At 42.0% G+C, this 27,698-nt stretch overlaps 2 protein-coding genes and 1 long non-coding RNA gene across 3 annotated transcripts in view; 1 reads left to right on the top strand and 2 right to left on the bottom strand.

Annotated features, from left to right (window-relative positions):
* The window catches only part of LOC308382446 (uncharacterized protein KIAA1755 homolog), a 37,452-nt gene extending 29,947 nt beyond the window's left edge, over positions 1–7,505 (bottom strand). Inside the window, exon 1 of the mRNA XM_080860174.1 lies at positions 7,431–7,505. Coding sequence (XP_080716300.1) covers positions 7,431–7,433 — 3 coding nt within the window. The 5' untranslated portion in view covers positions 7,434–7,505. The remainder of the gene's footprint in view (positions 1–7,430) is intronic.
* A 6,000-nt stretch (positions 7,506–13,505) lies between these two features.
* LOC308382420 (cerebellin-1-like) lies at positions 13,506–14,629 on the bottom strand (the record flags this gene model as incomplete). The annotated part of the gene is made up of 3 exons (XM_080860144.1): positions 13,506–13,789; positions 13,972–14,094; positions 14,260–14,629. The coding sequence occupies 3 exons, from the start codon at positions 14,627–14,629 to the stop codon at positions 13,506–13,508; spliced, it is 777 nt and encodes a 258-aa protein (XP_080716270.1).
* A 4,650-nt stretch (positions 14,630–19,279) lies between these two features.
* Positions 19,280–27,539, top strand: LOC308382256. Its single transcript, XR_013969052.1, has 3 exons — positions 19,280–19,398; positions 25,965–26,352; positions 27,472–27,539. It is a non-coding gene; the product is annotated as an uncharacterized lncRNA (long non-coding RNA).
* Positions 27,540–27,698: the final 159 nt, after the last annotated feature.

The following is a 27,698-nucleotide window of genomic DNA, read 5'->3' on the forward strand; positions in this document are numbered from 1 at the left end:
TGTTCATCACATGAGCGCTTAGACTACTCACCTCACTGTAGTTACTCTCTGCGTTTACAACACACAAGGACTATGAGCACTTAGACTACTCACCTCACTGTAGTCACTGTCTGCGTTCACAAAAACACAAGGACTATGAGCGCTTAGACTACTCACCTCACTGTAGTCACTGTCTGCGTTCACAAAAACACAAGGACTTAGACTACTCACCTCACTGTAGTCACTATCTGCGTTCACAACACACGAGTACTATGAGCACTTAGACTACTCACCTCACTGTAGACACTCTATGGGTTTACAACACACGAGTACTATGAGTGCTTAGACTACTCACCTCACTGTAGACACTCTCTGCGTTTACAACACACAAGGACTTAGACTACTCACCTCACTGTAGACACTCTATGGGTTTACAACACACAAGTACTATGAGCGCTTAGACTACTCACCTCACTGTAGACACTATCTGGGTTTACAACACACAAGTACTATGAGCGCTTAGACTACTCACCTCACTGTAGACACTCTATGGGTTTACAACACACAAGTACTATGAGCGCTTAGACTACTCACCTCACTGTAGTCACTGTCTGGGTTTACAACACACGAGTACTATGAGCGCTTAGACTACTCACCTCACTGTAGGCACTCCCTGGGTTTACAACACACAAGTAACTATGAGTGCTCACAGGCAAAGAAGGGTTAAGTTCCTGTTTAAATGATATACAAATCAATAATATTGCAGTCAATAATTACTTGAGTGTAATTGCTCCCTTTCTATATACAGTAGCTCTATGGTTTTCCTGAAAAGCATGTAGGCTTGATGGTGCTGGACACTGTTGTTGAGTTATGAGGAACATGCAGAAGCCTAGCCTAAATGAGAATAACATTTGTTTCTTTGTTGACACTGTCGGTCCCATGGCAACGCCCTACTTGTGAGGGAACTACTTTATTTAGAAAAAAAGGAAAATAAATCTATGATAACAGAACAAGTACTCAAGATGTGTGCAACACAATCCATGTTGGAATGAATTTTTTTTCTTTTAAATGTTAAGTCAAATTTTAAGATCACTCAATGCTGTCCATTATAATAAATAACATCATAGCTGTGATTATCTATGATCCACAAGATCCACAACAACTCACCTCACATATTCTACTGCTGAAATGTTTTCAATATGACTCTCTATGGTGTGTGGAGCAAAACTGAATTGTAGATATTTCGGTTTGATTTTATTTGGAAAGGACAGAAGCACGACTGGATGTGGCTAACGCCTGGCACAAATGTGTGTGTGTGTGTGTGTGTGTGTGTGTGTGCCTTCATCTGTGTTGGCGCGCGTGCACACTTTGGATCCTCCTTTAACCTCTCCTCCATCCAACGTCCAGTCCCTCCTTTCCACTCATTCTCTCCTATATGATCCTCTTTCCCTCTTTCTCTCAACCTCCCTCACTTCCCTTTTTCCCTCTTTCTTCCAACCTCACTCTCTTCCCTCTTTCTCTTTCATTCAACCTCACTCACTTTCCCTCTTTCTCTTTCATTCAACCTCACTCACTTTCCCTCTTTCTCTTTCTTCCAACCTCACTCGCTTCCCCTCTTTCTTTTAACCTCACTCGCTTCCCTCTTTCTCTTTCATTCAACCTCACTTGCTTTCCCTCTGGCTCTCAGGTCTGCCTGTGGAAAATGCAGCATCACCCAAACCACTGCCATGGTTCCCCAAGCCTCCCGAAATAAAACAGGCCTCCCTTTCCCTTCTCTCTCTCTCTCTCTCTCTCTCTCTCTCTCTCACACTCTCTCTCTCTCTCTCTCTCTCTCTGTCTCTCTCCAATTCAGTCTGCCAAAGGACTCCACCCTATCCCACACACCAAACATCAGGCACAACACTAAAAAAGGGGATTATTCTCTCCCTGTCTGAAGAGTAGTATTCTCCCTCTGCCTCTTTCTCTCACACACTGTCATTGTCTGTCCCTCTCTCGCTGTCTTTACGTTTATGTGCATTACATGTATTTATTTGACAGACCCTTTCATCCAAAGTGAATTAAAAGTTGTCTGTCTCTATCTACCTATGTATCTTTCTAACTCTTTCCTGCCCATTTCACTTGTTGGAATGTCCTTCCACCTTCCTTTTCAAATGGACCCATTGGAGCACATTCTTCAGGGTAATACAAACACACACACACACACACACACGCACACACTCTCACACACACACACACACACACTTCAGTCCCATTCTTACGCAGCAGGCAATGTTCTGTTTTGACAGTCAACACACGCAGGAAGCGACAGAGAAAGTTGTTCGGAGAACCATTGTACCCAAAGAGTAGGCTGGCCCGCGGCATCGCATAACCTATGGCAGAACGAGAGAGGCTACTGTGCCAAGCCAGGCATGGATGCCAGCAGTGATCCAACAGATACCTAACCGTGTCTGTGCAGAGTCGCTACATGCTGTAATGCTTTGGTGTACGCGGTTGCACACTTTAAGGCAGCATGTGAGACTAAGTAAAGGTGACAGTGTGGAAATTGCATTAATACAACAGAGACAACTTCTCACGTTGAGTACACAAGTCTGTGACTCGTTTAATTTAACAAGCATAAATCCGATAAACAAGATGGCGTTGAACCGTGACTAAACAGGCAACGTCATAATCAACAATGGATATTTAAAGGGACAACGATCCCGTAACAGTCAGTCATACAGTATGCATTATACATTCATATGTAGGTCTGACAACGGTGTGTAGAACCACACTATAACACAGGTGAATTATGTAAGTCACATTCACTACACACGTCCCCCCAGAATTCACCATGTAAGAAAAAAATATATCATCGGCGAGGTGGTCGTATCAATCGGCCAGAACGGCTTTTAACAGGGGGTCGAGGAGACACTACTGTGGCAGGTGTCCCGCCCTGACACGGGTGTGGGGCATGGAGTGTGGGAGTTTTTGGAGGGCGGGGAGCAGGGGGTGGGTGCAGAGCTGGAGGACGCCCGCGTCGTGGGGGCTGGGCCAATTCAATAGGCCTAGCCACGTCCAAATGAGCTGGTTTGAGGCGGTCAATGGAGAGTTTCTCCGGTTTACCGCCCATGTCCACCACAAAATGTTTGTCTCCCGTCTCCAAAACACGGAATGGGCCCTCGTAGGGTGGGCGTAGTGGTCCTCTGTGAGCGTCTTGGCGAATAAAAACGTATTCAGCCGTCTTAAGCCCAGCAGGGATGTGCGACTGAGGGAGGCCGTGATGGGAAGTAGGGACTGGTGCGAAAAGTCTCGCATTGTCCAGTAGCGTGGCCCGCTGGAGGGCCGCTGACCAAGGAACGGTGGAGGCAGGAACAAAATCCCCTGGAACCCGCAGTGGCTGGCCATAGACCAGCTCCGCGGATGAGGATTGTAGGTCTTCCTTCGGTGCAGTCCTGATGCCCAGCATCACCCACGGTAGCTTGTCGACCCAGTTGCAGTCTTTGAGGCAGGCACGGAGAGAAGCCTTCATGGACCTGTGAAACCGCTCACAGAGTCCATTAGCCTGCGGGTGATATGCAGTTGTGCGGTGGAGTTTCACTCCAAGGCTCTGGGCAACCGCGTTCCACAGCTCAGACGTGAACTGTGCGCCCCGGTCAGAGGATATGTCTGAAGGGGTGCCGAAACGGGCAACCCAGGTACCAATGAATGCCCGTGTCATCTCGACAGATGCCAATGATGTCAGTGGCACAGCCTCGGGCCAACGGGTGGTCCTGTCAACCATGGTCAACAGGTAGGTGAAACCATGAGAGGAGGGTAGAGGGCCAACCAGATCCACGTTGACATGGTCAAACCGCCTCTCTGGCACCGGGTACAACTCTAACGGGGCTTTAGTGTGGCGGTGTACCTTGGCCCGTTGGCAATCAAGGCAGGTGGAGGCCCAGTCTCTGACGTCCTTTTTGAGGCCATGCCAAACAAACTTTGCCGCCACCAGCCTCTGTGATGCTTTCGAACCAGGGTGGGAGAGACCATGGATGGCATCAAAGACGCGTCGTCTCCACCCCGTGGGAACAATTGGCCGAGGACTGCCTGTGGAGACGTCACACAGGAGCGTGGTGTCGGCTTCACCAAAAACCACATCCTCTATTTTCAAACCTGTAGTCGAGGTCCTCAAGGTGTGCACGTCTGGGTCTGTGGTCTGGTCCGCTGCCATGCGGCTGTAATCCAGGCCAAGATGGACTGCCCCCGCCACAGCCCGTGACAGGCAGTCCGCCACCTGGTTGTCCTTACCGGCCACGTGCTGTAAATCTGTGGTGAACTCGGAGATGTAGGACAGATGACGTTGCTGGCGGGCGGACCACGGCTCGGCCACCTTTGCCATGGCGAAAACCAGCGGCTTGTGGTCGACAAAGGCGGTGAAGTGTCGTCCTTCCAGCAGGAAACGAAAGTGCCTGATGGCGAGGTAGAGACCCAACAGCTCTCGGTCGAAGGTGCTGTACTTTCGCTCGTTGGCACGCAGTTGGCGGCTGAAAAAGGCAAGCGGCTGCCAGGCCCCGCCAACCCACTGCTCGTAGACGGCACCGACAGCGTAGTCCGAGGCGTCCGAGGTGATGGCGACTGAGGCTGTGGCTGAAGGATGAGCCAGCATGGTGGCGTGGGCTAGGGCTGCCTTAGTGTCGTCAAAAGCCTTGGACATGACCTCAGTCCAGTCCACAGCATGCGTGGGCTTACCTTTCAAGGCCTCGTGCAAGGGCTGCATGAGCCGAGCGGCTCGAGGGATGAATCGATGGTAAAAGTTCACCATGCCGAGAAACTCCTGTAGGGCTTTCACGGTGAGTGGGCGCGGAAACTGCATGACTGCCTCCACCTTTGATGGAAGAGGGACTGCACCGTCTTTGGTGACTCTGTGTCCCAGGAAATCAATGGTGGAGAGACCAAACTGGCACTTGGCAGGGTTAACAATCAAGCCATGCTGGCTGAGCCGCTCAAAAAGTGTTCGGAGGTGCGACAGGTGCTGAGCTTTGGACGTGCTCGCTACTAGAATGTCGTCCAGATATACAAAAAGAAAAGGCAGGTCTCGTAAAACAGAGTCCATAAGGCGCTGGAAAGACTGGGCTGAGTTTTTAAGGCCAAACGGCATCCTCAAAAATTCAAAAAGGCCAAACGGCGTAATCACAGCCGTTTTTTGGATGTCCAGTGAGTGCATAGGCACCTGATGATAGCCCCGGACGAGGTCTATCTTTGAAAAAATCACCATTCCTGCCAGATGTGCTGAAAAATCCTGAATGTTCGGGACTGGGTATCGGTCAGGTGTCGTTGCCTCATTGAGCCGCCGGTAGTCGCCGCATGGGCGCCAGCCGCCACCGGGTTTGGGGACGATGTGAAGGGGTGACGCCCACGGGCTGTCGGATCGACGGACTATGCCAAGGCGTTCCATGCTGGAAAACTCAGCCTTGGCGACGGCAAGCTTGGTCGGGTCGAGGCGCCGAGCGCGGGCGTAGACGGGTGGACCAGTAGTGGCTACATGGTGCTCCACACCATGCTTCACGGCAGACGCGGAGAAAGTGGGCTGAGTGAGTGTTGGAAAAGCAGCCAGTAAACGGTTGAAGTCATCAGAAATGGATAGCATGCTAGACAGTTGAATGGAGTCAGCCCCGCTAAGCGTGCACGTATATGAACAGAACGTGATGGCGTCGATCAAACGGCGGTTCTTGACATCCACCAACAGTCCATGCGCACACAAAAAATCGGCGCCAAGGAGGGGAACGGCGACCTTTGCTGTAACAAAATCCCAGCCAAACCGATGCCCTCCGAAACTCAATTCAACGTACCTCATGCCATACGTGCGGATGGGGGTCCCATTAGCAGCTTCCATAGGGGGGCCATGGCTGTCAGTCACCATGTCCAAACGGGATGCAGGCAGTACGCTCCTCTGTGCACCCGTGTCGCACAGGAAACGTCGTCCGGAGATGCTGTCCCGGATAAAAAGCAGCCTGCCTAGGCGGCCGACACTCATGGCCACTGAGCGCCGGCCCTGGCGTTTCCCAACCCGCCGAAACTGCATGGCGAACGGCATTTAAGGGCCTTTGGTCCAAACTTTTCATGATAAAAGCACATGCCTGAAGAAGACTGCTGGGGGCCTGAAGACTGATGCCGCCCTGAAGGCTGCTGCCGACGAGAAGAGGTCGCCGCGACGAGTGTGGAATCCTCCATTGTCACCGGAGTGACGTGCGTGGGAATAAGGGCGGCCATGACACCGTGCCCTTGACTTGCAAGAAAAAATTTATCAGCCTCTTCTGCCATTTTTCTACAGTCAGTGATAGTGGTGTTGGCCAATGCAGCTCTGACTTGGGAAGGAAGCTGACGCAGGAAAAGTTGGGTGAAAAGAAAATGCTGTGGGTGTTCACCCAGGAGATCCAGCATACGGTCCATGAGCTCAGATGGTTTGCTATCACCCAGTCCTTGGAGGGAGAAAAGCCTGCTAGCTCTCTCAGCATCAGACAGTTCAAACGTTTTTAACAGGTGGGCTTTGAGCGCTGCATATTTCCCATCAGCTGGAGGATGTTTAAGCAGACTCACCACTCGGGTCGCTGTTGAGTTTCCCAGAGCTGACACAACGTAATAGTACTGTGTTGTATCTGCGGTTATCTCCCGCAAAGCGAACTGCGCTTCAGTCTGGGCAAACCATGCCGACGCTGACGATTCCCAGAATTCGGGGAGTTTGAGAGTAACAGCGTTTGCGGCCATGTTCGAGTCGTGTTTGTGAAAACGTCAAGCAAACAAATATCGGGGTCACCAGTGTGGAAATTGCATTAATACAACAGAGACAACTTCTCACGTTGAGTACACAAGTCTGTGACTCGTTTAATTTAACAAGCATAAATCCGATAAACAAGATGGCGTTGAACCGTGACTAAACAGGCAACGTCATAATCAACAATGGATATTTAAAGGGACAACGATCCCGTAACAGTCAGTCATACAGTATGCATTATACATTCATATGTAGGTCTGACAACGGTGTGTAGAACCACACTATAACACAGGTGAATTATGTAAGTCACATTCACTACAACAGGTTAAATATTTGAGTTTAAAGTGTTTTCAGACACTCGTGCTCATGAAAGCAGAGGGAAAAAGAAGAAGAAGACGAAGACGAAGAAAAAGAAGAAGAATAATGTAACCCGACAATAAGCAAAGTAGTTTTGTAAAGTCTGATAAAAGCTCAAATGGTAGCTAAAGATATGCATGCCAATACTACACATCGCCAAATCTGCAGATCCTCATTGGCTGCCAAAACAGCAACGGCGTTGGTCGTACATCAATGTGCAGTATCAACTTCAATTTCATTTTGTCTATATTAGCTCAATGCAAAGAAAACTTTTCTTCAGCCAACTTTGTATCGCAGCAGGCGTCCAATGTTTCAGTGGAAAGGCAGGAAACTGGTTCCGACAACGGCATACCAGGGGACTTACCATGACTCAAGTCAGACGGCTGGATTGCCTACATGGTTGTCGGTTCCTTCCTGGACCTTCCACATTTCTCTATTCACCTTTCGTAAACGCTGTTTCCCGAAAACGACTGTTTTCACGACATATAGGTGTCTAAAGATTAGCAAACATGAGCTTGGTTTTACCCGAGTAGTTTATACGACAGCATTGTAACGGGAGCCCGAGTCTGTCCGCTCCCTCTCTGCGTCTCACTGACCGCTATTTCCAAACTTTGCAAGAACTGAGAGAGAGAGAGAGAGAGAGAGAGAGAGAGAGAGAGAGAGGGAATTTTCCCTGTCGCCTAATGTCAGTTGTGCACCCCTCCCTTCGCTTTCTTAACAAGAGCGCTACAGTCTGACTCCAAACCGCCGCTGCACTCAAAGTTTCCATTTTTTCCTCAAGTGTAAAATAAATGAATAAACAATAAGAACTTTGACATGTATCCAATATAATGACATTTGAATGCTGTTACACAACTTTCAGCACAGTTACTGTTTTTTAACACATACTTTTACATGCATTCAGACCTGTTTACAATTGGTTAACCAAATATCCTTTTTAACTTTCGACATAATATCCTAGACCTAGGTATATCTTATACTGCGCAACTGAATTCAGACCATGTGGAACTGTACATTCCCTAAGTACGATTAGATTGTGTAGCCTATGTGTGGCCTTTGTCTATGTATACCTTCTTAAGTACGCTATGAACATTCTTAAGTACGCTATGAACATTGAACACGTTGTATTAAGCCGTCATCAACTCAGTAGGCCTATAACAAATGAGGAATTGGATTCAAATGATGATAGTTGAAACTTAATTAAGATATGGGAGAAACGGAGATTTGCTGATATGCTTCACTTTCTGAAGTTGCTCTACTGCTCTTTAGTGACGCTCCTGCGTGAAAGGTGCGTTGAGTCTCGTTTTATTGAAATCCACCTTGAAATAGATTGTTGTTTTTTTTTTGTTTTTTTGTCCAGTCTACTGTATAAATACATTGTTTCTTAGAATTATTTCTGCCAGAGATTACAAGTTGTAGCAAGTCCTAAACACATAAACAAAACCATCTGGAAGAACTCTTCATGAAATCGGAAATGGGACAAAACATGATACAGATAGTTTATGCTTAATATTATAATAAAGAGTTCGGGGGTCATGGACGAGCGAAACTTCCCAGCATGCATTGGTTAATATACTGGAAGTGTTTGTGTATTGTTAAAATGTTTGTATGCATGTTGTACCGGTTAATTGTTCTGTATGTAAGTCGCCCACTGTTAATGTGACCGCCACTGTGAATGAAGTGGTGCCATTTCACTATTTGATGAAATATGTCTATAAGCTGTAGCTGAAACAGGCAGAATAAAGGAGTTCACGCATCCGAATATTCGTGGTTTGTTAGAGTGGTGAAGGTAGGCTATGTTCTAATTTAATTATCAGTGAATAGGTGATAGGGTTAGTCTGACCTGAAGCCTGTGGACATCAGTTGAGGGGGACGGCCAATCAATTGGTTTGACAGGTAGCTTATATTTATTTATCTCTCGGAGGACACAGAGTATCAGAAGTTAGGATCAATCTGTTGTTTAGGCACAGCCGGCTTCCGCGTGGAAGAAGAGAACGGAATAGTTCCTAGCATGGGATACTATTGGGAACAACAGGCGTGTTAATTAGACCTTAAAATAAACGTGTATCATCAAAATGAATTACAAGATGACATCAGAACTTCCTTGAAAAAATTATTAAAACAGCCAAATGTAGCACTGACACCAAGCGTTTTAAATTGGTACTGCAGTCCAATTTCAAAATATTAGAGAACGTTATCTCCACCCTTCTCTTCAGACTGAAAGCTCACGATAATATATTGCTCAATTTAATAGATAACATATAAATAATTTGACATCTATTTCGGAGAACTAGCTTACTCTTCTTCCTTGTTGCAGCCTGATGCAGATCTTACTTATGTTGTAGGGCCCTCAAAGGGCAACCAGTGAGGACTGTCAGGTGGCGCTGATACGAGAGACATAGGGCAGAGAGGACAAGCTATAGGGACAGTGGAAGAGGGGAGAGGAGGTGGAGGTCTTAGTGGTACAAGCACCAGAGGTTCTAAAGGAAGAGCAACACAGAGAAGAGGGAGTGCGGTTCCTGGTCCTGGCCCAAGACGCAGAGTACAGAGAGAAAGAGGCAGAGGATGACAGAAAGACAAAATGTAATAATCTCTTCTAAAACAGGTTTATGGTTGCTATTCCAAAACAACGTCAATTTGCTAATAGATAGTGATTGGCAGGAGTAACGTTACTGTATTTGGACATCAGTATTTGTTCAATGTATAGTGTAATCGTGTTCGTTAATTGATTTTTTTTTAGACTGTTTGTTTGGCCAGGTAGGATCAAACATTATCTCTGTTTTGCTTCCTTCCATGGGGGTTTGCATGCCACTTGACTCTTACCTGGCAACCCTTGGTGTTGAACTTGATTCTTATCTGGCAACCCTTGGTGTTGAACTTGATTCTTACCTGGCAACCCTTGGTGTTGAACTTGATTCTTATCTGGCAACCCTTGGTGTTGAACTTGATTCTTATCTGGCAACCCTTGGTGTTGAACTTGATTCTTACCTGGCAACCCTTGGGGTTGAACTTGAAATCTTATCTGGCAACCCTTGGTGTTGAACTTGATTCTTATCTGGCAACCCTTGGTGTTGAACTTGATTCTTACCTGGCAACCCTTGGTGTTGAACTTGATTCTTATCTGGCAACCCTTGGTGTTGAACTTGATTCTTATCTGGCAACCCTTGGTGTTGAAATGGTACTGGAGAAATGGGCAGTGGGCAGGATAACACAGGCCAATATATAAGCAAACACTCCGCTCTGGAACTGAAATATTAAAAGGCCAGTATACTGGCTGTATCATAGTTGTCGGAGAGGCCAGTATATCACTTTAGCACGTTTCCCTAATATCTGATGACATATCATGGCCATTTTTTGATTTAGTACAATACAGTTATTACATATGTCTGCATACTGTTGTTTTAAGATAGCCTCCCTTGTGAGTCGTCTTGAAAGAGAAGGAATCCCTTTAGGTAGCTGTGGGTACAGACATCATCAAAGACCACAGCGATGGTGTGGAGTGTCACACAGTGTCACACAGTGTCGTCGCTCAGCTCCAGCAACATTGTGGCTCAGTTACCAGAGCTGTCTGAAGTGTGATCACAGGCTGTTAGCAAAAAAACTATTATTCCTGAAGAGGCTCAGACAGGCATTCTTTCCAGTATTGAACTCTGTGAATAAAACAGAACGTGCTAAATGGAAGCGAGCAGCCCCTCCTGACTGGTACTATAAATACCCCTGAGTGAAGATGCAGCTGTAAAGACATGAAAACTGTCAAATAATTAAAAGTATGTCATCCAAATGGCAGATGCTTTTGGGATAAGGTCCAGCACAACGGATTTGCTAAATCGTTTTGTCTTCACCTGTTGAAGGGTTGTATGCATTAGCCAGATTTGTTTGGGCCTGTGCGTTGTTTGAGGGGCCCACATATCCTCTTTTCTCCAGCACTGCTGCCAAAGCTACCTTAGGCTGGGCTGTGGACAGAGAGGGAGAGAGAGAGAGAGAGAGAGAGAGAGAGAGAGAGAGAGAGAGAGAGAGAGAGAGAGAGAGAGAGAGAGAAGAACATAAATAAAACGAAGACATGGGGGGGGGGATCAAATGTGAAAAGCTGAAAAGTACAGTAGTTTCGTGTGTAGGTATAGTATATGATTTCCCATTCTTTTGTAGGAAAATAGAACATCACCCTTTCTTCAAGACAACAATTGTGACAAAGCATTAAATTAGCTGTTTTACTAGTGTAACTCCTTCTACTCTGAAATACTCTCAATGTTAATTTGGTGCCAATCTCTGCATATTCCTCACACATATCATCAGAGCTATTTTATCCTGCTTTAGCCTAATTAAAGGTAGAGTGTGTAGTTTTTAGTGGCATTTAGTGGTCAAGTTGCTGAATTGCAACCAGCTGAATACCCTTCCCTTCACAAGCGTGTGCGAGAACTTCAGCCGTCAAATGCCATAACAATGCAAAAAGCCAAATATCAAGCCAGTGTTTTTGTTTGTCCATTCTGCGCTACTGTAGAGACATGGTGGACTCCGTAGGAGAGGACCCTCTTCCTATGTAAAACACAAACATTCATACAGGTAAGTATAGGCCTACACTAATGAAAGCATCATTATGAAAACTGACCCTAACAACTACACACTGTGCCTTTAAGAGTATTGTAATGGCACTAATACCATTCAGGTGTGTCTGGAGCATTCTTTGGCCCCACAGGGACAGGACTGAGAACCCTTTTACTAGTAGTGTAGTTTTCCAGTTGTTTTTTTCCCCCCTTGTGGTTCCTCATTGGAATGAGCTGCCTAACCCTATTTGATCAGGAGACACCTGGCTTATTTTAAGACCCATTTGAAGACCCCCTCCCTCATCCTACAGCATCCTATAAACATCAGTTGTGCAACTCTAACCTTCTTTTTACTTCTTCCTCTTCTTATCATGAATGTGTTCATTATTGATATTAACTCTGTTAATGTTGCTGTTGTTATATTCTGTAAGACCCTTAAGATACAACTGCCTACCAGATAAATAACCTCATCCTTAGCTACCTACGCTGAAGCTGTCTCTATTGAACTGTACCTTTGCCTAGATCCTCCAGCCTCCTCCTCTGTTCTCTCAGCTTAGCCTTGGTGAACTTTGACCTGTGCCTCAGAACATGTTTATGTGCATGTGTGTGTGTGTGTGTGTGTGTGTGTATGTGTGTGTTGTCAATGTAACTGAATGTGTCTGTATGTTGGTGTGCAAAAGAATCATGAAACATATGGTTTGACAGATGGAAATATGGCAGTGCACGGTGCAAAATAACTATAATTCATTTTATATTTTGAAATAAATGATTATTATAATTTTATTTTTTACTTAAAATTGTATCCCATCCCATACTGTATGTTCTACATTTTATAGTTTGGGTTATAGCTTATATTTTAGGTGTTTAGCAGACACTTTTTTTATTTATAATTATTAGCTTCTTTGATCAACTAAAAGTCCAATTTGTAACTGTCAGCACATACCCAGCTTAGTGTCCATATAACACGTATCAAAGTTCATCAAGTTGTGTTCTCTCTCAGACGTGTCAACATGTTCATGCGCCTACTCTTACACTGCCCTCTAGTGGTGATGAAATGAGCCTACTCTTACACTGCCCTCTAGTGGTGATGAAATGAGCCTACTCTTACACTGCCCCTTAGTGGTTATGAAGTGGTTAGGAAATTATCTTTGAAATGTCTTGACATTGATTCATTTGTATTTGTTGGATTATTATATTATGTTTGAAGGTTGTTTGGTAAAAGACTTTTGTCTCTGTCTAAATCATATGTATATTCATACATTTGTCTCAACATTAGCGTAAGTGGTAGATCTGCCCAGTGATTAGTGTCTGCTCCAAAATGTGTTTCTATATTTAATTATCAGAATCTTGGGTCCCCGTTCCCCGTATGAATATAAATAAAAACCAACACAATTGCTTTATCTAGTGAATTCATATTATCAAATGCCATATATAATACCAACACATTTAGAAAACTGATTCACCATACATATTCACAAACTCAAAGTTGCCGACAAAAGGTCGCTTTCAAAATCAAAACACACGTTAGAACAAAACTAACACTTAACCCAGTACATAAGCCCCAACAGAAGGACAGAATGCTATCATATCTTAGCATTTAGTACTTCAGTTAATATTTAAAATGAATGCATAGATTCAGGAACACTGAATTGACACTTGCGGTATATTCAACTCAACACATTGGGTTTCTTTTACACTTGTACAAGCAATAAATCTCAGAAGAAGTGATTGGGTCTTCAACAAAACTCAAACTCGCCTTGCCTTTACTTAATCAGAATCTGAATTGTAGTGATTCACATTCAGTATTTTGCAATGTTTGCCAATTACTCTCAAATATGAACTTGAACTTGAAGATGTATAAATGTGTTTCAAATACAGTTTTGTGCAGGTTGTACATATCACAACCGGGTGACCAGAAAGCCAGTGAACATAGTATTATGGTTTGGTCCATCCCAAACCCAGCTGTGATCTTGAAGAATGACATAGACATGATCCCCCACCTCCAGCTGCAATGCAGCACCATTGGATCCGTTCAGTGGCGTATCATCTTCCCTTTTATGAGTTGAAGTAGTGGCAATGAGCTGACCATTCTTGTGTAAGGACAAAAGTGCCCTGTTCAGTTGGCTAGCATGGTAGCAGAAGTAGAAATAATAGATTCCTCTGACAGGGGCAACAAATACTCCTTAAACAGACAAAAGACACACATATAAACTAAATAAATATATGCAGGACAAATCCAATCACAAATAAGTAGCCTTTATGCAACCATATAGATTCATCCTTCCGTATTAATTCAGTAATGTTTTCCTCAGTAAAATGAATCAAACATGTTCAACATGCACTTTTGCATGTGTTTACATATACCTGTGGATGGATTATAGGCGTTGCCTATGTTGGTGAGCACATTCTTGTATTTTAGAGTTTTCCGTACGTTATATGGTCCTGTGTTTCCATGACCCCCAACAGTAGCGGAGAATGCTACCTTGGCTGGGAAAACACACACACACCCACACACACATACACACACACACACACACACACACACACAGGTGGATATATAAAGAGAGAGAGAGAGAGAGAGAGCTCTTTGGGAAATAGGTGGCATACGTGTATTTTATTCTGGAGTTTAGTATTTATTGCCCATCAACTCACCTGCATTTTCCCTCTTTAACTGTTCAATCTCACTCCTGCTGGTCTGCAGCTCACTCTCCATGGCCACTGCCTTTGTCTCGCTGGCCTCCAGCCTCGTCTCCATGGCCACTGCCTTTGTCTCGCTGGCCTCCAGCCTGGTCTCCAGGGCCCTCATCTTCCCCTGCATGGTCCCCAGTGTCCTAAGCAGGAGCTCACAGGTGCTGAGCTGACAGACCTCTGGTGCACTCTGGGTGCTGTAGTTCTGAATCTCGTTACTGTTCTCTGTCCCGTGTCCATCTTCAGAGGGGACGTCTGGATCCAGCACAGCTGTTGCAGCAGGCCCAGACACCCAGGAGACAAGAAGACACAGCAGAATGAGAGTTCCCTTCATTTTGTGCGGACACGATCCCTTTCAATGACATCTGTCCTCACCATCGACTTGCATACCCTACTCTTAGCAGACTAAAAGTTAATCATTTATCATTATTTTATGGCAGCCTAACCATAAGATTTTATAGAGGTTCAGTTGTGGAGATATTTTCAGCAGATGATAGTTATACATTAACTTGACCGTTTTTCTAATTCAGTTTAGGTCAATGTTCTGTTTACAGTGTTCTGGGGCTAAGGAATACAATTTTGGGCTGATCTATTGGTCCCTTGTGTTGTGTTCCTCTAGTGTCATAATCTCAGTGTTGAGTTGTGTTGTTCTGTTCCTCTAGTGTCATAATCTCAGTGTTGAGTTGTGTTGTTCTGTTCCTCTAGTGTCAGGATCTCAGTCTTGAGTTGTGTTGTTGTGTCATGATCTCAGTGTTGTGTTGTTGTGTCATGATCTCAGTGTTGTGTTGTTGTGTCATGATCTCAGTGTTGTGTTGTTGTGTCATGATCTCAGTGTTGAGTTGTGTTGTTGTGTCATGATCTCAGTGTTGATTTGTGTTGTTGTGTCATGATCTCAGTGTTGTGTTGTGTTGTTGTGTCATGATCTCAGTGTTGAGTTGTGTTGTTGTGTCATGATCTCAGTGTTGAGTTGTGTTGTTGTGTCATGATCTCAGTGTTGAGTTGTGTTGTTGTGTCATGATCTCAGTGTTGAGTTGTGTTGTTGTGTCATGATCTCAGTGTTGTGTTGTTGTGTCATGATCTCAGTGGGTTTATAGGCAATATGTATTGATCTCAGTAATATGTATTGATCTCAGTGTTTTTTTTTCTGTTTGTCTGCTTGCAGGTCTTGCTTACCTTTTGGAACCCCTGATTAAACTTGAGGTACCAAAATGCCTGGTTGCAGAGTTGCCAAAAGGAAGAATACAGAAATAATGTGATGAATTTAGATTTGTCATTTAGTAAGTTGGATATTCTGAATTCTGTCATTTGAACAAAACTTTGCTTTATTATACTTAGGTGTACTTTATGGGAAACATAAGATCCTACAATGTATCACAATGCTGGGAATAAATATTTGAAGTGTGAAGCAAATTGTCATTATATTTGTTTATTATGTAACTAACTGTAACCTTAACTACACCAGTATATATTTCAAGCACAAGTCTGTGCTAACTTAATATGGCAATACAAAATAATTTGAAGGGTTCCAACAGGCATATTTTTTTATACAAAATATTAAGAAAAGAAATAACATTGTAAAGAAATAAACATCACTCACTACATTTCTTTCCAAAAACAACTCAAGGTCAAAAACGCAATTGTACTGCATGGCTGAGACGCCCTTCTATTGTCCTCGTGTCATAATGACTTGCAATTATTTACAAACATTGCAAAATGATATAAATCAGTGACTGTCCATCGCTGTCCTTATAGCTTCCTAAAATGACCCCAAAAATGATATGTATTAATATTGAGGATGTGGGGTGACTGGAGTTATTTAGAACAAGTAAAAACCTGCTTTTCACCGCATGATTATATGATAGGGATTTTTGAGACACATAGTAGGTCAGTGTTACTCTGTCTTAACTTGTGCAGATTTCAAATAAATGTGACTTTGTGAAACAGTATGATAGTAAAGCTAACAGGATACATTCATTCAAAGGTTAATGCAGCAACCACCCACCATGTTGGTCATCCCCAATCTGTCTTTTTCTTTAGGAATGTGGAGGATGCCATCATGAGGTTAGTCTACAGCTGGGTATGTCTACATATTGCAGCCTTTAATCTATACATTTTAGTCATCTAGATCTAGGTTCAAGTTTATACTATAATTGAGTCATCTAGAGAAAGTATCTCCAAGTTTATACTATAATTTAAGTCACCTAGAGAAAGTATCTCCAAGGTTACACTATATTTGAAGTCATCTAGAGAAAGTATCTCCAAGTTTATACTATATTTGAAGTCATCTAGAGAAAGTATCTCCAAGGTTATACTATAATTTCTACTGATGGCTTGACCCTAGAGTGTACATCATTTCAACATAAACATAACATACATTTTACACTTATTCTATGTACATTCATTCACTTGTTTTGGACACACTCTCTGTTATTGTTGTTTTGGACACACTCTCTGTTATTGTTGTTTTGGACACACTCTCTGTTATTGTTGTTTTGGACACACTCTCTGTTATTGTTGTTTTGGACACACTCTCTGTTATTGTTGTTTTGGACACACTCTCTGTTATTGTTGTTTTGGACACACTCAAACTGGTAAAGAAACAATTGAAAAGTACGCAGCAGAAACACATTTACATGTCCTGACCTTCAAATCTACAGGTCCTGAATTTGCATTCAAGAATACCGTGTCCTGTAGCAGACTATTACCCTATCTTTTGTCACTTGGGTTGAGGATTTATTATTCTTAGAATCTGTTTCAGCTGATGTCATGTGACTGTAGTGTGAAATGAACACCACATTCAGTTACTGATATAATCTCTAAACTCTCTGTTTGCATACGTCTCCTTGATCCTTGCAGTGAGGGTGTTTTGTGTCTGGCTCTGGAACAAAATGTATTCAAAATAAACAAATATCAAACCAAACCAAATAAACAAATGTGCTCCTTCACTGTCATGAGTGTGATGCCTTCTGTTGTAGTTGATACTGAGATACTGACGTTATGCTGATAGTTACGATGCTGATAGTTAACAGTAAAAGTTAATAAAGACACACACACGCACACACACAGACACACACACACACACACACAAACACACAGTGTACACACACACACACACATGTGTGTGTGTATGTGTGTTTGTGTGTGTTTGTGTGATGTGTTTGTTTGTGTTTGTGTGTGCATGCTCAAACACATGGGTGTTCTGTGATCCAGCTGTACATTTTGTGTGTGTGTGTGTGTCTGTGCGCTTGTGAGTGTGTGTGTGTGTGTGTGTGTGTGTGTGTGTGTGTGTGTGTGTGTGTGTGTGAGAGAGTGTGTGTGTGTGTGTGTGAGTGTGTGTGTGTGTGTGTGTGTGTGCGTGTGTGCGTGTGTGTACGTGTGTGTGTGTGTGTGTGTGTGTGTGTGTGTGTGTGTGTGTGTGTGTCATACACAATCCTGGCTCTGTAAATAAGACACGCATAGTGTATTATTTATAACAAATATTTTGCCAGAGTCTTGGACTGCACCTTTAATGTGTCTGTCATGTCCTTTGCATACTCTGGCCTAATGAGTTCTAATCAGAGCAACAATATTTAAGAAGTTGATCCTTTTTCATATGCAGTCATTTGCAGAATTATATCATCGATGCTTTTGTAACCTGCATTGCGTAGACAAGCACATTCTCGTGCCTGATTCATGTGGAATGTGGAAAGAAAGCAATAGTTTCTGAAACTATTAATCAAAACAAAACCAGTAACCTTATTGTGATGTCAAGCCCTGTGTCTTTCATTATGTTTGTAAATAACCATTGGTTGTTTTTGGTCACAGGTTTCAATACCAATATGAGCTTTCTCTACTTCAGTTGCTGCTCCTTTCTCTTTTTGAGTGAATATTGCTTTAGATAGCAAACAGGGCAAGGTCCACGCTTCTGACAAAAGGTTGTTGATATTTCAGCTCAACAGCCAATCACATACACCACCTTCTTCTGTACTCATGAATCCATGTTGTTGATCTACTTGAATAGTGTAGGGCTCGGTCGAAGCTACTCTGCATGTTTTCCATGTCCATAGTCAGGACTGTGCAGGAACACAGGAGTTTTGTTTTGATCACACAGACTGGGTGGACAGCTCGAGGAAAGAGAGAAGAACTTTACTGATTTCAACAAAGGTGTAGTGAATTATAATCGAGGACTCCACCTTTAAGGAGTTATGATTACATCACCATAACACCCTCTGCTCTGAGGGGGAGTATGGCTAATCTGCATTGGCAATTATTAATCTGGTGGAGCAGAGGTGTAAAAGACAGAATAAAACAAGAGAGTTCTGTAACCACCAGCAGAAGAGACTACTAGAGGGGGAGTATGGTAAAACAAATCTGCATTAGTAATTCTCAGGAGGACTATGAAAACAGCACTATCACTAAATCAGTCAAAAGCCCAGTCTGTGAGGGAAACAGAGATCATGTCTACCCTGATAAATGAGAAAATATATGTTTTGGTAACCTGCCCATTCAAAATATATATCTACAAAGATACATCTTGGGTAAGTTGAAAAGTACTACTTCATTTCATAATTAAACCTTTATTGTCCATTTGAACAGTTACATTGTCCAATCAACCTGTTATTTGTGTGCTTTGAACACAACATACCTTTTGAATATTCCCTTTTATGAACCAGACATAATGTCAGTAGCTTATGTCAAAATAATGCATCTTCAATGTGAGCTACTTATCATGTGATATGCAAATCATAACAATTTCTAACACGCTATTTGTCAACTGACTGTGAAGTAATAGCCTCTTTTGAAAAATTATAGATGTAGCTTTTATAATTGAACGCCACTGCAAATAGCCTAACTTCAGAATACAGCACCAAGGTTTGCGGTATTGGAGTGAACTGTGTTGCCAGTGTTGATTGCATTAAAATGGTTCATATCTCTTTAAGATAAGTTGTCAGAGGTTGACGTTGACTTCTGAGTTTCACTTTAGAATCTAGGATATGGCTCACGAGGTAGGCTAGAGATGAAGTTGAAATTGTCCTCCGGTTGAGAAAGACGTGGGTACCTAAATTCAAAACCTCAGGCCTATATCAAGAATATCCTACTGTCTTCTGCATCGCCAAGTTACAGGTAGGCTATGTTTCGTGTTTGTTTTCCCCGGATAGAAAAAAGCCATTGGACCACTGTCGGACAAAGAACTTCTTGTTTAGCGGCTGATATTTTAAATAGACTACCGGTATGCCAACTAAGTTGCTCATGCTTATGGTAGTCCGAGAGCGGACCAAGCACTGCGTGAAAGCAGGTGAAGCCAGGAGTATTAGGACAGAGTAAATCCCCGTCGGACCCTGCTGTTTGGCGGACGTATTTAGTTTTCAGGGACCCGCCCAACTACAGTCGTTAGTGGATGGCTTGGCCTTTTAAATGCTATGAATAGTAGTGATAGCTGAACATTACTTCAATAGGAATTGATATTGTGCCTTACAGATGGGACGAGTAGGCTACATCAATGCTCTCAAACTTTGTTACAATGTCGCTTAGAGCTCCTCTTCACAGACTTAACACTGGGTCTGTCTCAACAACCTTGGGAATCTTTTATTTAGTTGAGCAGTCGGGAGACAAAATGTCAGTCATGAATGTCCGATGCCATGTTAACATTCTAAAAATTGTGATCAGAAGATATCGCAACCACTGTCTGCACGTTGCGTCACGCGCTTCCCAAGTCTATGCACGATGTGATAGGCTAGCCGCTAGTGCGAAGTGAACAGAGCTGTGTGAGTGAATGTGCTTCCTAATTACAGTGCATGAAATGCCCTGTATTGTTATTCCTAGGCTTCTTCTTCTTCTTCTTCTTATTACAGTGCATGAAATGCCCTGTATTGTTATTCCTAGGCTTCTTCTTCTTCTTATTACAGTGCATGAAATGCCCTGTATTGTTATTCCTAGGCTTCTTCTTCTTCTTATTCTTGTTACCTTTTTCTGCGATTAATTCAGCCCGAACCGCTTAACGTAGAAACTTCATTCAAACTTTGTCGCGTAGGTCTTGTAAATGACACTTATGCTATGTATTTTTCACTTTTCTAAACTTTATACTTTTTAAGATATTAAAGAAAAACGAATATAAATTTCTCCCATTGACTTACATTGGGCCATTATGACATCATAATAGGGTCTTTAAACTGGCTTGCACCTGTGCTTTACTCTGCCGTGCTAAGGCAAAAGACCGTAACTTCAAGTTTGGTCAAAAATGAGTTTTTGACGTATTTGTAAAATATCAGCAGTAATTAAACAAATGTACTGATATTAAATGTACTACTAACATGCCATTATCAAATTAAAGCCAGTGACATCAGTATTTTGGTTGATTTCACGATGTATAGGCTACCGACAGTTAGCATACCAAGCTAGGTAGCATTACCATTAGAATTGCATGGCAGATATGCTAAGCTATCGGGCTATTCCCCCACCCAGTGCCTGTGGCTAGTCCGAAAAAGGTGCATCTAAATCGGGTAACTTCGCTTGGCGAGCGGGGGCATGTGGAGGGGGAAAATGGGCCTCATTCTCTATCGTTCTCTCTCTCTCTCTCTCTCTCTCTCTCTCTCTCTCTCTCTCTCACACACACACACACACACACACACACACACACACACACACACCCCCCAATGGACTGACATAGATGTTTTATGTGTTTCATGTGACAATTCAAGTTCATTGTTTTATGTGCTTAATGTGATAATTCAATGGTGTGTGTGTGTGTGTGTGTGTGTGTGTGTGTGTGTGTGTGTGATAATCATTGTATTGGTAATTGTGATAAATGAAATAGTATTACTACTGATTAATTAATAGGGTCATTATTCCATTGTTATCATGCCACTGAGCTTTAACATAGAAGTTACTGCCTTCTGCCTTAGTATGCTTCACTGACACCTGTGCCAAATCCAAAGAACCTCTTCTCTCTCTGTCCCTCTCAATTTAACTGTAACTAGGAACATTAAGACACCATCCATTCTCTATTTTTTTTTCTCTCCATCTTTCTCTCTGTCAACTTTCTCTCACACTCAATCTCTCTTCTTCGCTCCATTTTTATCTCCTTTTTTCAATATTTTCACTCTCTCTTTATCTCTTCATCCAGAGCCACTCTTGTTCACTCTTCTTTCCTTCTTCCACTCTTCTTTCCTTTCTTATTTTCTTCTTCCATTTTTCTTTCCTTCTTCCACTCTTCTTGCCTTTCTTTTTTCCTTCATCCACTCTTCTTTCCTTCTTCCACTTTTCTTTCCTTTCTTCACTCTTCTTTCCTTCTTACACTCTTCTTTCCTTTCTTCTTTCCTTCTTTCACTCTTCTTTCTTTCCTTATTTCCTTCTTCCACTCTTCTTTCCTTCCTTCACTCTTCTTTCCTTTCTTCTTTCATTATTTCACTCTTCTTTCTTTTCTTCTTTCCTTCTTCCACTCTTCTTTCCTTTCTTCACTCTTCTTTCTTTTCTTCTTTCCTTCTTTCACTCTTCTTTCCTTTCTTCTTTCCCTCTTCCACTCTTCTCTCCTTTCTTCACTCTTCTTTCCTTTTGTCTTTCCTTCTTCCACTCTTCTTGCCTTTCTTTTTTCCTTCATCCACTCTTCTTTCCTTCTTCCACTTTTCTTTCCTTTCTTCACTCTTCTTTCCTTCTTACACTCTTCTTTCCTTTCTTCTTTCCTTCTTTCACTCTTCTTTCTTTTCTTCTTCCTTTCTTAACCTTTGCATTTCATGCACTGGTATTTCCTTCAGGAAATGCATTTTCTAGTTCTTGTTACCTTTTTCTGCGATTAATTCAGCCCGAACCGCTTAACGTAGAAACTTCATTCAAACTTTGTCGCGTAGGTCTTGTAAAGGACACTTATGCTATGTATTTTTCACTTTTCTAAACTTTATACTTTTTAAGTTATTAAAGAAAAACGAATCTAAATTTTCCCATTGACTTACATTGGGCCATTATGACATCATAATAGGGTAATTAAACTGGCTTGCACCTGTGCTTCACTGACACCTGCGGCAAGCCTCCAAGGGTCCTCTTCTCTCTGTACCTCTCCATTCAACTGTATAACTAGGAATACTAATAGACACCTTCCATACTCTACTTTTTTTTCTCTCTATCACTCTCACTCTACTTTCTCTCACACTCCATCTCTCTGCTTCACTCTTTTTTTCTCCTTCTTTCAATATTTTCACTCTCTCTTTACTGTCTTTATCCAGAGCCACTCTTGTTCACTCTTCTTTCCTTACTTTGTTTCTTCCTCTCTTCTTTCCTTTCTTCTTTCCTTCTTTCTACTCTTCTTTACTTTCTTCTTTCCTTCTTCCACTCTTCTTTCCTTTCTTCTTCCCTTCTTCCACTCTTCTTACCTTTTTCTTTTCTTCTTTCCTTCTTCCACTCTAATTTCCTTTCTTCACGCTTCTTTCCTTTCTTCTTCCCTTCTTCCACTCTTCTTTCCTTTCTTCTTTCCTTCTTCCACTCTTCTTTCCTTTCTTCTTTCCTTCTTCAACTCTTCTTTCCTTCTTTTACTGTTCTTTCCTTTCTTCCTTCCTTCTTTCACTTTTCTTTTATTCGTTCTTTCTTAACTTTTGCATTTCATGCACTGGTATTTCCTTCAGGAAATGCATTTTCTAGTTCTTGTTACCTTTTTCTGCGATTAATTCAGCCCGAACCACTTAACGTAGAAACTTCATTCAAACTTTGTCGCGTAGGTCTTGTAAACGACACTTATGCTATGTATTTTTCACTTTTCTAAACTTTATACTTTTTAAAATATTAAAGAAAAACGAATATAAATTTCTCCCATTGACTTACATTGGGCCATTATGACATCATAATAGGGTCTTTAAACTGCTTGCACCTGTGCTTTACTCTGCCGTGCTAAGGCAAAAGACCGTAACTTCAAGTTTGGTCAAAAATGAGTTTTTGACGTATTTGTAAAATATCAGCAGTAATTTAACAAATGTACTGATATTAAATGTACTACTAACATGCCATTATCAAATTAAAGCCAGTGACATCAGTATTTTGGTTGATTTCACGATGTATAGGCTACCGACAGTTAGCATACCAAGCTAGGTAGCATTACCATTAGAATTGCATGGCAGATATGCTAAGCTATCGGGCTATTCCCCCACCCAGTGCCTGTGGCTAGTCCGAAAAAGGTGCATCTAAATCGGGTAACTTCGCTTGGCGAGCGGGGGCATGTGGAGGGGGAAAATGGGCCTCATTTTCTATCGTTCTCTCTCTCTCTCTCTCTCTCTCTCTCTCTCTCTCTCTCTCACACACACACACACACACACACACACACACACACACACACACACACACACCCCAATGGACTGACATAGATGTTTTATGTGTTTCATGTGACAATTCAAGTTCATTGTTTTATGTGCTTAATGTGATAATTCAATGGTGTGTGTGTGTGTGTGTGTGTGTGTGTGTGTGTGTGTGTGTGTGTGTGTGTGGTGTGTGTGAGATAATCATTGTATTGGTAATTGTGATAAATTAAATAGTATTACTACTGATTAATTAATAGGGTCATTATTCCATTGTTATCATACCACTGAGCTTTAACATAGAAGTTACTGCCTTCTGCCTTAGTATGCTTCACTGACACCTGTGCCAAATCCAAAGAACCTCTTCTCTCTCTGTCCCTCTCAATTTAACTGTAACTAGGAACATTAAGACACCATCCATTCTCTATTTTTTTTTCTCTCCATCTCTCCATCTTTCTCTCTGTCAACTTTCTCTCACACTCAATCTCTCTTCTTCACTCCATTTTTATCTCCTTTTTTCAATATTTTCACTCTCTCTTTATCTCTTCATCCAGAGCCACTCTTGTTCACTCTTCTTTCCTTCTTCCACTCTTCTTTCCTTTCTTATTTTCTTCTTCCATTTTTCTTTCCTTCTTCCACTCTTCTTGCCTTTCTTTTTTCCTTCATCCACTCTTCTTTCCTTCTTCCACTTTTCTTTCCTTTCTTCACTCTTCTTTCCTTCTTACACTCTTCTTTCCTTCTTTCACTCTTCTTTCTTTCCTTATTTCCTTCTTCCACTCTTCTTTCCTTCCTTCACTCTTCTTTCCTTTCTTCTTTCATTATTTCACTCTTCTTTCTTTTCTTCTTTCCTTCTTCCACTCTTCTTTCCTTTCTTCACTCTTCTTTCTTTCCTTCTTTCCTTCTTTCACTCTTCTTTCCTTTCTTCTTTCCCTCTTCCACTCTTCTCTCCTTTCTTCACTCTTCTTTCCTTTTGTCTTTCCTTCTTCCACTCTTCTTGCCTTTCTTTTTTCCTTCATCCACTCTTCTTTCCTTCTTCCACTTTTCTTTCCTTTCTTCACTCTTCTTTCCTTCTTACACTCTTCTTTCCTTTCTTCTTTCCTTCTTTCACTCTTCTTTCTTTTCTTCTTCCTTTCTTAACCTTTGCATTTCATGCACTGGTATTTCCTTCAGGAAATGCATTTTCTAGTTTCAATTATTGTATCGTTTCACTCTAGCATGTTTTCTGCTGCTTGGATTAAGTGGATTTCAGTTGTTATCTGCGCTATTGAGAAGAATGGCGGTGAACCAATGCTTGGTCCATATGATGAATTCAATAATCAATACCCCTTCGTGTTTTAAACGGTGTTGAGAAATGAATGATTGCAATGATTGCAATGATTGCATTTAGTTCTCCAAGTATAGCAAGGGTGGAAAGATACAACATCAGTGCCCAACTGGCAGGTGACGCTGTACCCGGGATCCTTAAAGGCCCTCCTATAGAGCACAGCATGCACTCTCTGTAGCCTCATTTTAATTTATTTTTGGAGTTTTGTTGAGTTACTTTAAGTTATGTTGACTAACATGGTGCATGGTGATTTTGGTTCTAGCAAAGGTGCCAGATACAACAACAGTGCTCAACTGACAGGTGACAGCCACAACACTAGCCGCATGCTGTAACGGGAAAGGCCCTCCTACATAGTACAACATGCACTGTCTATAGCCTACTGCTGCTAATCACAATAGCATGGCTGACAAGAAATATGAAATATGCTGCGACCTGTGCCGGGTTTTGATGCATTATTCATGACTATAGGATGCACTAAAGAGGAATGTCTTTAGTCTAGATTTAAAGATGGAAAGGGTGATTTTAAAAGGAAAAGGGTGAAGGGGAATTTAAAACAATCAAGGTTTGACTGAAAAAAAAGTAGCACCTAAACACATTGCTCAAGACTAAAGCCAACTGCCAACTAACTTGTATGTTCTGTGCCTGTGTGTTGGGGGACTAAAGACTAAACAGCAGACAATTGTACCCTTTTGCATGAACATGAGCCTTTGCAAAATGTTCAAAAGAATGAGATCACTTTTACTACTAGATGATGTGGAAGTTGAGCAAAGTAAATTTGTGTTATGAAGCTGAAAATGAAATTGTTGCCATCAAGAGTGGAAGATGTAGTAAAATGTGTGGCTTATGCTTAAGTAAGTTATTAATAACCACACTGTCGACCACACTCCCTCTCATAATCTAATTTATGTAGCTTACACATTTATATAGCTGTGGTCAAGATACTTTCTCCTCATGTCCTAGTGTAAAATCATCATCATCATTATTATTATTGTTCTGAGTTTCAGTAGTAGTGGTAGGGGAGTAGTATTGGTAATAGCCTACTTCTGAAACTTCTCTGGTTTGTGATGTCATTTCTTTGGCATGTCTCTCAGGTGTGCTGATGCTGAAGATGAGTTGGGAATGTAAGCTGCAGCTTTGACATGGCCTGCTCAAAACAAACAGCTGTGGAGTCCATCACGAAGTTCTGGTCACACCTTGTTGACCACTTAAAAAATCAGAAACTCATTGCTGACAAGCTTAAAGAGTTAACGGTCTTCAATATTCATGAAGTCAAAGCGGTGACTTCAGAAAAGAATCCCTTTGATCAAACCAGAAATATTTTAGAGATTGTCACCAAAAAGAGTGAAGAAGCAAGCTACCAGTTCCTGAAGGTTCTGGATAGTGAAAGAAACAGGACTTTACCAAAGAATGTCAGACCTGATCTGCATCAGTGGATCAGCTGTTTTCCCTTCAGACAAGAGCCAGCCATAGAGCCCACAGGTGAGAGGGACACTGAAGACAACCTGAGTATTTGAGTGCTGATTTGATTTGTAGATTTTGTATTCAAGACAATAATGGAAACCTGCTGTTGTGGGGAAGTGGTTAAGGGGCAGTTTGTTTAAAGGGAAATATGCTGTTAATTTGTAAACATTCAAATTCATATTTTTGTAATATTGTAAAGAATTATAGTAAATATTATTTTCGAATATACTAAACATAGCACAAAAAGTAAGGACATTTGTGTTTGGTAGATTATTTCTTTGTTGTAACAATGCTTCTTGGCAATACATCTTATGCCGTTGGAAAGCCTGTTAATTTCCCTTTTAATAGGTGCCACATTTGTAAGGAACATGCATTTGTGGGATGAGCAGCACAACTGTTTATGTGGCTAGCGCCCAAGTAAAATTTGCCCAAATTCTCCCAGATTCTCTGCAAATGGTAAACAGTTTATTCTCATGTTGGTATTCACTCTTGTTTTGAGTTGTTTGGTGGATTGGATGATTGAACTCTCGATCAGTAACAAGGAACAAACAAGACATATTGGCAATTTTACACGTTATTCATTTAATACACCATCAGGAGTCTCAGGAGCGGTTGGAAGATCCATACGCAGCACGCCCAAGCTGATCCCAAAAGTGTTCAATTGGGTTGAGGTCTGAACTCATGGAAGGCCATTCCATTCTCTCCCTGATTTTGTATTAAATGAATAAAGTGTAAATTCGCCAATATGTCTTGTTTGTTCCTTGTTACTGATCAAGAGTTCAATCATCCAATTCAACAAACAACTCAAAGCAAGAGTGAATACCAACAGAAGAATAGGAGAATTTGGGCACATTTGCTTGGGCCCTACCCACATACTCAGCTGTGCTGCTCATCCCACAAATGCATGTTCCTTACAAATGTGGCTTACCAACGGTATAAGATGTATCGCCAAGAAGCATTGTTACAACAAAGAAATAATCTGCCAAACACAAATGTCCTTACTTTTTGTGCTATGTTTATAATGGTACATAGTGTACATAGTGTATCAATAACAAAAAAAAAACATGTTTATACCATACAGATCAATAGGGTGATTTAAAGTGAAGTAATTCAATGTGTTTTGACTTTTATCATCAGGCTCCAGACCTTGTCAACTATACCAGAGTCAACTCCAAACAAAAGGCCAAACGATACTCAAAACTCACACAAAACAAATTAAATCTGTCTTAGGATGTGGGGATGTGGAACCCTTCTTTTATGAACAGCTTGTACTTGACAGAGATGAGCAGACATGCACAGTGTCAACAAAAATTAAACAGAAAAGCAAGAAGTACAAGAAATGTCGGACTAAGAAGCTGGGTACC

Source organism: Sprattus sprattus, assembly GCF_963457725.1.
Source record: "Sprattus sprattus genome assembly, chromosome: 21".
Taxonomy (NCBI): domain Eukaryota; kingdom Metazoa; phylum Chordata; class Actinopteri; order Clupeiformes; family Clupeidae; genus Sprattus; species Sprattus sprattus.